This window comes from Mauremys reevesii, linkage group 7 (genome assembly GCF_016161935.1).
Source record: "Mauremys reevesii isolate NIE-2019 linkage group 7, ASM1616193v1, whole genome shotgun sequence".
NCBI classification, from domain to species: domain Eukaryota; kingdom Metazoa; phylum Chordata; order Testudines; family Geoemydidae; genus Mauremys; species Mauremys reevesii.
In genome coordinates this window covers 97,695,273-97,707,628 of record NC_052629.1, presented here as the reverse complement: position 1 = coordinate 97,707,628, position 12,356 = coordinate 97,695,273, and the positions used below count along the sequence as shown (strand labels likewise).

General features: G+C 40.1%; 1 protein-coding gene across 11 annotated transcripts in view; it reads left to right on the top strand.

Annotated features, from left to right (window-relative positions):
- WNK2 (WNK lysine deficient protein kinase 2) overlaps positions 1 to 12,356 on the top strand; it is a 165,638-nt gene that overhangs the window by 63,392 nt on the left and 89,890 nt on the right. For all 11 annotated transcript variants that reach the window (XM_039547229.1, XM_039547232.1, XM_039547235.1 and 8 more), the window contains exon 5: positions 1,702 to 1,859. In XM_039547229.1, coding sequence (XP_039403163.1) covers positions 1,702 to 1,859 — 158 coding nt within the window. The remainder of the gene's footprint in view (positions 1 to 1,701; positions 1,860 to 12,356) is intronic.

The window sequence follows — 12,356 nt, the reverse complement described above, 5'->3', positions numbered from 1 at the left end:
TGTCACCCTAGCCCCCACTGAGAAGGACCTTACTCTGAGTAGTTCTGTTGGTTTCTACTCACTTCAGTGATGGTAAAATCAGTCTTAATGCTAGTGTTCTTCATGCATGCCTTCATATAAGAACTTGGACTACCACACATCCCACCAAAAGTGCAACTTGCTAAGTAATTACCACTTGTATTGCTGGAAACAATCTGTAAATCGTCTAAACCAAACGTGAAGTTTCTTGTGTCTTTCTCTATCCCTTTTCCTTCTCTCTCCATCATTATGAAACCTTCAGTTTATTTCCAAGCCCTATACTGTGTTTGTGACTGGCTTGGTCACAGAGACCCCCTTGGGACAGTCACCTGATGTGCTGAGCTAACCTCCAAGCCCATTTTCCCTGCCAGCTTGGGACTCCAGAACCCTGTCTTGCTGAGCCAGACATGCTAGCCTGCTGCAACACAGACCCAGGTCTGGTCCACGCCCCCAAAGCTGCAGACTTTAACCAAAAACCGCTCAGCAGGTCACCTGTCTCCAGCACCCAGACATCCAGCTCCCAATGGGATCCAAACCCCAAATAAATCTGGTTTACTTTGTATAAAGCTTATACAGGCTAAACTCATAAATTGTCTGCCCTCTATAACATTGATAGAGAGAGATGCACAGCTGTTTGCTCCTCCAGGTATTAATCACTTACTCTGGGTTTACTAATAAAAGTGATTTTTATTAAGTATAAAAAGTAGGATTTAAATGGTTTCAAGTAATAACAGGCAGAACAAAGTAAGTTACCAAGCAAAATAAAACAAAAACACTCAAGGCTAAGCCTAATACATTAAGAAACTGATTACAGGTAAATCTCACCCTAAGAGATGTTCCAATAAGCTTCTTTCACAGACTAGACTCCTTCCTAGTCTGGGCCCAATCCTTTCCCCAGTACAGTCCTTATTAGTTCCAGCAGGCATCTTAGGTGAAAAGCAGGGGCTTTCTCATGATGGGGGCCCCTTTGTCCTGCTTCACCCCCTTTTATAGCTTTGGCACAAGGTGGGAATCTTTTGTCTCTCTTGGTCCCCACCCCTCCTTCTAAATGGAAAAGTACCAGATTTAAGATGGATTCCAGTATCAGGTGACATGTGAGACTCCTAATCTCCATTCTTCTAGGGCTGGCCCACATGAACCCAGGAAGCTTTGCAAGTAAACAGAGCCATTTACGGGTCATTGATTCTGAAGCACCCTCAATGGCTTCCACTTAATATGTTTACATCAGTAATACAAGTTTATATCTTATTCTCCTAACTTCAGACATAGAAATAATACATGCAAACAAATGGGATGAACACACTCAGTAGGTCAGAAGCTTTGTATTGATACCTTACAAAAGATCTTTTCCATAAAGCATATTCCAGTTACACTATATTTACACTTATAAGCATATTTCCATAAAACATTATGGAGCAACGTCACAGTGTTTCACTTCAGGATTTGCTATTCACTTCTGGAATTCTTACACACACCTGCATTTCTCACAACATTACTGGTGAGGGTAGGGGCAGTTGTATGTGGGGTTGTTTTTTTGTTTGAGGGGGAGTTAATCTCGTTTTAAAATAATCTTGCATTTACAGACACAGCTGAAATGGGTATGTTTCTATAGATCAGGAAAAAACTGCAGTGAAACATATTTTCTGTTTGTGTCTGACTTAAATTCTTCCCCTTTGTGTCTAGGTACTCCAGAATTTATGGCCCCAGAAATGTACGAAGAACACTATGATGAATCAGTTGACGTATATGCTTTTGGAATGTGCATGTTGGAAATGGCTACCTCAGAATACCCCTACTCAGAATGTCAGAATGCTGCTCAGATTTACCGGAAAGTAACCTGTGTAAGTGAGCTTCAATAGGTGTACTTACATTTTTCTTCAGATTTTTTTTAGCATGGGTCTTTATAATCTGAAGCCAGTTGAAGTACTGTCTTAACCTTTTAAACAGTATGCTGTTTTGGACTCTGAATTGGTATGTATGTTGTGGTGGGATACTAATAGGGTAGAAATTACATGTCTCCTTTCGCCTCTTTGGGGAGATAGAAGATGCTTTCAGGTTTATTTGGGATGTCTAAAATTCCACAGTTGCATTACTACTATCTGGCATTCGGTTTTATTATAGCTGCATAAGGCAAATTTTAATAATCTCTCTGTGGTCTTGGGTGTTTTTATTATTGATTTTTATCTACAGAAGTCAAAGTAGATGAGAGTGGGGAGCGCTGTTCTTTTTGCAAATGGGAGTCTCCCAGTTCAGCCGGGCTTCCCACAGTTCAGAATTGTGTAACATAGTGCATAGGAGAGTAACCCGTTGATGACACTGTTTTTAATTCCTTATTCATATTTCTCTCCTCCTCAACCAGATGTTAAACACAAACAGCAAAACAGTATGTTGAGCTCTTCTCTGTTAAGAGTGTGTAAGATGCTGCTGAAATAACACATTTTATTGTTGCTCATAGTGGCAGGAACTGTTGGCATGCAAAACTGTTAAATTATTTTCTGAAACTTTCCTCTTTTCACTCTTTTGTTTTTAGAGGATTATGCAGCCCTAGATTACTATATTTTTGCAATTAAGGCCCTTTCCCCTATCTAAGCTTCTTCACCCAACTGACCCATGGTGCAATTCCATTTTCTTTAATCATCCAGTGTTTGTCCTTCATGTGCAGAGATGTGAGCATGTTGTCCAGAATAATAGTGCACTATGATTTCTTGAGTTATTTTCTCTTTCCTAGGCTTTTACAGAGTAGGTTGAAAGTTCGTTGTGAAATTAGACTACTACTAGCCCATGCCCCTATCTGTACAGCCTTAGCATCTGAGTTAATCTAGAGAATAAAATGGCACTCTTCCATTTATAACCTTTTCCCCCCAAGGACTCTCATGATGACTCTTTTTAGGCTTCTTGCCACAACCCAAAGAACAACGGAAAGACTAGAAACATGTCTGTGATCCTGTCTATAGTGACAAAGTTAAATTCTCAGACTTTGCACTGGGGATCCAAAGCCTGAATATGCTGGTAATCAGAGTGCTGAGTATAAACAAGGAGGCGAGGGCTAATGAAAATAGTAGAGTGAATTCTGGACTTGGTTCAGTTTAATGATGCACGATGCAAAAAGAAATAGGGGGAAATATAAAACACATCTTATTGCAGCGAACATTAAAATGATTTTGTGGTCAGCATATTTCTGATGGCCTTAGTTCTGATGCTGTAATCTCATTTTTCATGCATAGCTTGTGTTTTTTTCCCCATAGTCAGATTTTCTTTGTGTTTAATCATTCTGCCAAGTAATTCTGATGTAGACAGAGGAGCATATTTTGTGATAAAATATCTGACTTGCTGCTCTTCCCTTGTAGGTCCAATCCAAATATTTGTTTTACTGGTGCACTGCAGAATTCACAGCAGACAAACTTCAGTTCCTGAATCAATTGGGATTGAATAGATTCCTTATTGGCTTTAGAGGCAGGAGCCTAAAGATCACAAACCTATAATTTTAAAACATCCCTCTGTGGAAGTCACTTTGTTCACATCCTTTCCCTTTTATGAGTCTTAATGAGTTTAATGTTTTTCCTGTATTTGCATTTGGTTTATGCAAACTGAAGTAACCCAGCTTTTGCAAGAGACTGCTGAAACAGACAAGTCGTGTTATAAATCTCATTAAATAGATTGTTCATGTATATCAGAGACCTTCTTAGATCTGCACGTTAGCAGAATTGTCAACTGTTGTGCTTTGAAACCGAGATGAGTTTATGATTGAACCTATGTTCTCACTGCTTAAAATCCTGGGATGAAATTTGTCCTGATTGGGAATTTTGTCATTCTCTTCAATGGGGGCCATGATTTCACCCCCACAGTCTTGACATTTCATCTGTTCTGCATGAAGAGGGTGTTTCCTTTTGCAGGAACTCTGTAACTCCATGCAGTTCACCCTGCCGGAAAGGTGGGATTTTAGTGCGCCAGCACCATATTCCCTACCTGGTTTTTATTTTGGGGGGGCCAAGTAAAATAAAGTGCAGGCTTCAGTTGGCCCTGGATATGATTCTCAGACAGTACCCAACATCTGGGCAAATCGTATTTTTTTTCCTCAGTATCAAAATGAAAGCACCTCTTTCTGTTGGGAGACAAAGCACATTACCTTGTGCAGACAGCCTTTGCTTGCAACATGTAATGTGCCAACATGAGATTAATAGTGCAGAACATACCCTCTGTATTGGGATAGCACTTCCATTGCTCTGCAGAGTGAAAGGTGTTTTTGTTTGTTTATTCCCAAACTCTTTAATTATGCCACCACTAACCCACAATAAACAAAATACCAAAAGCAGCTTTCTAAACCAAGAAAAAGATTGTAGAAAAGGTACAGACTTTCAGGCTGATATGGTTTAGGTTTAACTTTGATTTGTCTGGCATCGGTTGTACATTTCTTAAAGTAGACTGTTGTTTCAATAGAGTGATTCCTTCCCGAGTGTAAAATTTGTCTCTTTTTAGAGACAAGAAGCCATTTTTAGATCTCTTAGAGTCTGGCTTGGGGATTGAATCTTCAGTGCCTGAAATGTGCATGGGTGTGCAGGCACAAACACCTTTCATTGGAGTCCAGCGTATTTTCTTCTTCAAATCTAAACACCTGTGTTTGAAGAATGTGAGGAGGCGCTTTAAAAATTTCTCATTTTTCTTGTGTGTAGTCATAAGGCCTTGTGAAGTTTAGCAGCTGAGAACATCATTAGGAAATATCCCTATCCAGGAGGTAAAAAAAACCTAACTCTCTCTTTCAGAGGTGGAGGAACTGGGTCTGCTTTTGTTGACAAAGGCAGCTGTTCAGGTTTCATGCTGCTGTCTATAATGAGGAGCTCTCTAGTCTGTATACTTAAAACTTTGCTGCAGTGTTTCCTTGGAAAGACGCAGAAAAGACAGATGGCTTTTATACAGTGATAAATGAGATGGACCTTTTGATGTCAAATAAGAACGTGAACAGCAGTGTTTCAAGTGACTCCTATAGTAAAAGAAGCAAAAATAAGAGCAGAACTAGATGTGAGGAGGCTTTATATTTAACATTAATTATATGTAGCCCTGTTATGAAATGTGATTGATTACTTACTTCCCCAAATGCCTTCTCTTTCATAGATCTACAGAAACTCAATTGATCTGGTCGAAAAAATCAAAGAATGTTAAACATGGATGAAACTATAGGTTCTGTCCACAATCTTTGTCTAAATATTTTGTTAGATAAAAATTTAACTCTTAAGAGGGAAAAAGCAGGCACACTTCAGCCTAGGAAAAGAACATGAAAATGGGTACATAACAAGATTTGCACCTCATTTAAGAAACAATCTACTAATTTTAATAACAGGGCCATTAGCAGAGATCTCGACTCAAAAAAAACCCTACAGGTTTGACTGTAACTGTATACTAGAAGACATGGGCGGGGGGAGTGAAATGAAACAATAGAATAGTAGTATACAAGCAAACAAAAATATTAGGAAGATTGCTGCTTTTTTAAAACTGCACCAGGCATTGCACTGTGCTGCAAACCCTGCATATTATAAGACATGTTTTTAATTATTTCTAATTATTTAAATTTAACCATTTTTAAAAGCTGCACAGAAGCTCCAAGTGTACCCTGATAACAATAAAACTTCTCCACCACCCACTAACAGTAAATACTAATATACAAATAATCTCTGCCAGCCGTCAGCATTAAATAATGAAATGGAGAGAATTTTCCACAGCCAGCCAATACATGATGAAGAAGCCCTTTATTTCTCTGTTTTTCCCCACCCACAACTTCTCCAGTTCTATCCAGGAGCATTCCTTCATCCTTTCCCCAACCCCCCTGCAAAGTTAATGGCTTTTGCAAAGTACCAAAAAATATGAAGTTAAATTATCTTGGACCAAAGAGAATTAGTGATTCTCAGTCCACCAACACATAACCTCTTTCCTACGCATGGGAGGGTCCATTAGTGTCTCCACTGTGGAGCTTCTCACCAATGAGGGAGTTTGAGAATATTTCCCTATTAAGGAGATGTAAGCAAAAGTGAAGTTTAGGTAAGGGCTGGCTGGCAGGGAAAGAACCACTAGAGCACACCCCAATTACTGCATTCAAGTCCTTAATTTAATTTAATTTTTTTCAGCATGGGAAAATGGTCTTAGGTTTTTGTATATTTGCTAATCAGCAAATCTTCAGGGAGACCATTTAGAGCAATTTCCCTGTCTTGGGAGCCCACCTGCTTGCTGACTGGTTGTGGTTTCATCAATGTATTGTAGTTTTAATCAGTATCCAAACTTCTTTTTGAGATGCTGCACTTGTGGAAGAGATTTCAAGTCAGGTTCTACCTAAATGACAATGACATGAAAACCCAGCATCTAGTGGCTGCTTTTTCCTGCTCCAAGTGTATGTTAGTGTGAGCTTTTGCATAAATCGTAGCACTAAGGCAGCATGCATTTGCTTGTAAATGGGTAATGCTCTTGTGTGGAAAAGGGATTGTTTTAAAAAACAGCTGGAGACATCTTGACTTGGCATTGAGCTATTACTCGTTTACTTATTTATTGCTATTGCAGTAGTGCCTAGGAGCCCCAGGCATGGACCAGGACCCCCTTCTGTTAGGTATTGTACAAACAGACTCTGCCCAAAAGAGCTTACAAACAAGAGATGACCAGTATAGAGAGACGGGAGCAGAAGGAAACAATGAGACAACACTGACTGTTCTGTGAGCAGTCTGATGGGCAGTGGTCTCATCACACCAGCTGCCTATCCAGTGTCAAGATTGTTGTAGGCATCATGATGGAGAGATTTGCAGTGGGACAACGAGGTGGCTTTGCAGATGTGTCTGGGGATCTCCTCCCATGTGCGAGGGGAACTAACATATAGCATTTGGGAAGTTGCTGCTGCTCCCTTTTTAAAATGCTGGTTTGACAGCAGTATTGAACTAAATCAGTCACAGAGCTGCTCCTTGTTATTTGTTTTGTCATATACTCTGGGTCTAACCCAGCAGATGTTTGCAGGGGAGTGGGCATGACTCCAAAGAACATTGAGAGTAATTCAGCAACCTCAGGAGCCACTCTTTTGCAATTAATGAAGTTGTAAGGTCAAAACTCTCAATTGGTCAACTGGGGCCTTCTGTCAAATGAAACTTTCCTTAAAGTAGCAGATTTATTATTTAGGTGACTAGCCCTGCCCTGCTCTGCTCCATCCAAATGATGTCCAAATGTAAGACAAGTTGCATAAATGTAAAAAGCTCATGCATTCAGGAAAACCAGGTTAAAGTGAGATGTGCTGTGATGTGGTTTACATTTCCTACGTGTTTAGTTCATGTCAAGACACTTATGAGATAATCTGGGACTATAAAAAGAAACAAGAATATTCTTGTGGCAGCGCAACCACTGGATATGTAAGCAAAGTATTGCTCTTGGGGAAGCGACACCAATTAATGAAAGGCTCCTTGGGTAGTATGTTCAAAGTTGTCTCAACTGTCCGTTTCTTTTCATTTAATTGATAGGTGCACATGAGTTCTCCAGAAAGCATTAAGCTGCAACATGTTATGATTTTGATTACTCGTTCTTTCTGACAAGTATAATCAGGATGGAAATTGCTAATGGCCTTTAGCGAACTACAGTAGTTGAAAATGTGTAACGGTCTGTGTCACATTGCTTTCCACTATGAAATTGCAATGAAAAGATTTATCTAAACACAAGTTCCCTTACTAAGATCACAAATCTCATCCTCTGCTTTGGCCAATTCTATAGTTTGAGGGTCCAAACTTTTGGTGGGGGAGATTAGGCAGCAATTTTTCTTTCCTTCTGGCCAGGGGTGCAATTGTGGTGGGGGGAAGAAGAAATGGTCTGTCTCACCTGAAAAATTAAAATGAAATGCCACTTGCAGATTGTGCAGATCTTCATAATATGACTATACCCCTCTTCTCCCTTTGTGCACTTTGGTCAGCCCACACCCATAGTGGATATTGGAGTTTATACCCTGTTGAGATGTATGGTAGTTCAGCTATGAGTTGTCAGGTTGGCTGAAGATACTCAGTTTGACCTCTGTTCACACACTGAAGGATTTCTTATCAGTCTTAAGAGCTGGAGAATTAAGTTTGGTATAACAAAAGTTTAGATTCTGGAGCTTGAGTGGGCATATGCCACAAAAAAGTACTGCCTCACTGAGCCACAGTAAACCGGCCAACTTCCATCCCTGCCCCTCTTCCCCCTCTTTTGGCTTTGCTGCCAAAGGGACAGCACACAGGTTGAGAGTGTAACGGATTGGATCACAGAAACCCCCCTGGGAGCTGCCAACTGATGTGCCAAGACTACCTCTGCTCCTGTCTTCCCTGCCAGCTCAGGACTCCAGCTCCCTCTCTTGCTGAGCCAGACACTGCCGTCTGCTCCAGCACAGACCCAGGGTCTGAATTACTTGCCCCAAAGCTGCAGGTTTACCTGAAAACAGCTCACAGAAGTGTTCCTGTCTTTAACACTCAGATGCCCAACTCCCAATGGGGTCTAAACCCAAATAAAGCCGTTTTCCCCTGTATAGAGCTTATACAGGGTAAACTCATAAATTGTTCACCCTCTATAACACTGATAGAGAGAGATGCACAGTTGTTTGCTCCCCCAGGTATTAATACAGACTCTGAGTTAATTAATACAGAAAGTAGGATTTAAGTGGTTCCAAGTAGTAACAGACAGAACAAAGTAAGTCACCAAGCAAAATAAAATAAAATGCGCAAATCTATGTCTAATCAAACTGAATACAGATAAGTTCCTCACCAGTTCCAGAATGCTCCCTTTTACAGACTAATCTCCTTTTAGCCTGGGTCCAGCAATCACTCACACCCCTTTGTTCCAGTTTCTTCCAAGTATCCTGGGGGGTGGAGAGGCTCCCTCTTTAGCCAGTTGAAGACAAAATGGAGGGGTCTCCCACGGGTTTAAATAGACTTTCTCTTGTGGGTGGAGACCCCCTTCCTCACTCCTATGCAAAGTCCAGCTCCAAGATGGAGTTCTGGAGTCACCTGGGCAAGTCACATGTCCATGCATGACTCACAGTCTTTACAAGCAGAAGCCATTGTCCAGATGGTATCTTGTATGTTTCCAGGAAGACTTCTTATGTGAATTGGAACGTTCCAAGCTCTTTTGTCTGTTAAGTGCTTCCGGATTGAGCGCTTAACTTGCACATTCCTTCCCTGAGAAGTGACCAAATGTTCTAACTAAGGCTACTTAGAAATCAAGCAAGTATACAGCCAATGTTCATAACTTTGAATACACAAATGGTACCTGCATACAACTAGGATGAACATAACCAGTAGATCGTAACCTTTACATAAATGTGTTACATGGCATATGTAGCAAAACCCTATTCCAGTTATATCATACATACAGTTACAAGCACCCCCCCATAAAGCCTTATGGGGTACACTGTCACAGAGAGCTGTTTGGGGGTCCCACACTGTTATTCAAGGCCCCGACCTTGACATGTGTCTGGTCAAGGGGGCACATTTGACAAATAGCTACAAGAGTTGTTCTAGCGCTTCTCCTCGTTCAGCTGGAACTTGCACTGACACGCCATGCGGGTGGTGGTGATTTAATATTCTCTTCCCAGTACAAGTCTCTTCTCATTAGCAGAGAACATAAACAAAATGCTACTTCAGGGTGCTTCACATTATGAAATACTAGTTGAATATCGTCTAGGTCAGATAGCAGCATATTGTAATGAGACACTATTCTAGTGTTTCTCCCATAGATAGTTAAGACCATTCAGAAGCCACAACACTTAAAGATATTTGGCACGTAGCTCTATGTTTTGAGGATTTTGTAATAGAAGAGACATTTTAAAGGAACACAGTCAACTTTGAACAAAACTTTTTCTCTGTTTTTTACCTTTTATTGTTGAAAGTGACATTGGACATTACTGTAACTAAGATTAAAATACCTTTTAAAAATTCATTTGGTGTATTTAGCAGCACTTTCCTTTAGCCAGTTTCTCTCTTCCCTTGTATAGTCAGCTATTTTCCTCTGTTTGGTCTCCCACACCCCCGTAGAGGGGAGAGGAAACACTCCTGAAGTTATGGTGTAACCACACAATTGGCAGAAGGAGTTAGAGGTAGATACTTTTAAACTCATTTATTTTAAAAATTAACTAGACATCAAGTTGAACAATGTCTCTCTCAATCTCTAGATCACTGGTTCCAACAGTCCTCAGACCAGTTGTCGCAGAGTTGTAGAAATAAAGAGTATATATTAGATCTTCCAGCCCATCATCTTCCCAATGCAAAATTTTTCCCTACAGTGAACTTTCCAGTGTATTGCTCAATCTAGTTTTTATTGTTCCAATAATTCTACCATTTCATTTGGAAGCCTATTGAATACCCCATTACAGTATTGCCAACCCAAAGAGTTCAAAAATGGAGTCAGGCCCCCAAAATAATTAAATGAAATATTATATACAAATATATACTACTGGATTCATTTTATTTGTCTTCTGGTTTTTGAAGTTTTAGGACACACCGGGGAAACATTTTCAAGAATTTGTCCAATAACCATGAAGCCTAGAAACTTTCTTCCTTTTTTTTTTTTAATGGAAAGCTGAGATTTTTTTTAAAAAAAACAGGAGCTGGAGCTTTAAGAGCAACCAGTGTCATGAAGCATACAGTAAAATTGCAAGAATTGCTAACAGTTATTGACTGACTTGCCAAATGTCTTCCCAGATATTCAACCTAATCTTTGTTCGCTTGCAGCATATTAAATCATTCCTATCTTTAGTATTGACACATTTTAAGATGCATAGACATAGGCCACGGGTAGGCAACCTATGGCACGGGCACCGAAGGCGACACGCAAGCTGATTTTCAGTGGTACTCACGCTGCCCAGGTCCTGGCCACTGGTCCGGGGGGCTCTGCATTTTAATTTAGTTTTAAATGAAGCTTCTTAAACATTTTAAAAACCTTAAAATTTACTTTACATACAACAATAGTTTAGTTATATATTATAGACTTATAGAAAGAGACCTTCTAAAAACGTTAAAATGTATTACTGGCACGCAGAACCTTAAATTAGAGTGAATAAATGAAGACTCAGCACATCACTTCCGAAAGGTTGCCGACCCCTGACATAGGCTGTTAAGTTTCTTCCTTCCTCCTCCCCATCCCCTGATTATTATACTGAAGTCAAGTATCTTCAGCCTCTGTGCTGTATCTACTATAATAAACTGTGTCTCGTGTTGTTAAGCTGCTACTCCTGTAGCCAATGATTACTGATCCAGGAAGTTGGTACAGTTGCAGGCAGCTGTCTGGAAGGGAGCTTATAGCTGCCCATCATGGTAGTGTGGCTAGAACCACCTCTCAGCTCCAAATTGGTCTGGGGTTTTTCTAAAAACCAATAGCCCTATTTATCATAGTGTTCAGTTTTCAAAAGCCAGCCCTCGGGCAAGACCATGAATATGTGACACACAAAGGTGGGGGTAGGGAGGTAGATATCAAAAGTTGACAATCTCTTAGTCATTTTACACTGGTTGTCAAGGTTATCCTCACAAGAAAGTCTAGATACTGACGTGTACTTAACACAAGAGCTGATGATTGCTTAATATAAGGATTTTCGGGCACAGAGGATTAATACTAAAAAAAAAATTCGATTACTTCAAAGTTTCTTTTATTGCCCAGTTGGAGCTCCTTCCAGGGAGAGTCTGGCAGAGATTCAGTAGTTTTTTTGTTTGTTTGTTTTTAAGTCAACTTTGACCCTTGATCAGATCAAATACTGCATATCATTTTGGCACTTGCTTTTATTATGCAAAAAAAAAAAAAGGATTCCTAGTCTAATAATTAAAATTCAGATGTGATTAATCAAAGAGCTGCATTCATCCAGTCTATTCTATTTTTGTCTTATGGTTGCCTCTAGAATGTTTTCCTTTCACCTGAATAGAAAATTCTTTCTCCTTTCTGTCTGGGCAAAGCTCTGGGAGGCTCGGTCTCATTGTATGTCCACTCCATGATTTCTCAAAATTCATAAATTACATGTCTGAATCTTTTGAGCTGAAGTTGAAAGTGAAGTAGCCAGGCTGAGAACAAAGGCAAGTCACAACCTGAATTTAAGGCTGACATGCTGTCAGACCTTTAATATAACTTCAAAATGAAGTCTAAGGCTGGGATTTTCACAGGCGTTTAAGGGAGTTAGATGCCCAGCTCCCACTGAAATTCTATCAGTCCATTTATTGAAGGCCTCAATTCAGCAACATATTTAAAAATACTTACGTCCTATTGAAGTTGTGCATGTTTGCTTGCTTGCTTTGCTGTATCGGGGTTTAAGTGCAGAACTTTTCTGAAGAGCTGTACTGCTAATCTCAAAGGCAGCATAGCCTTGGACAGAGCCT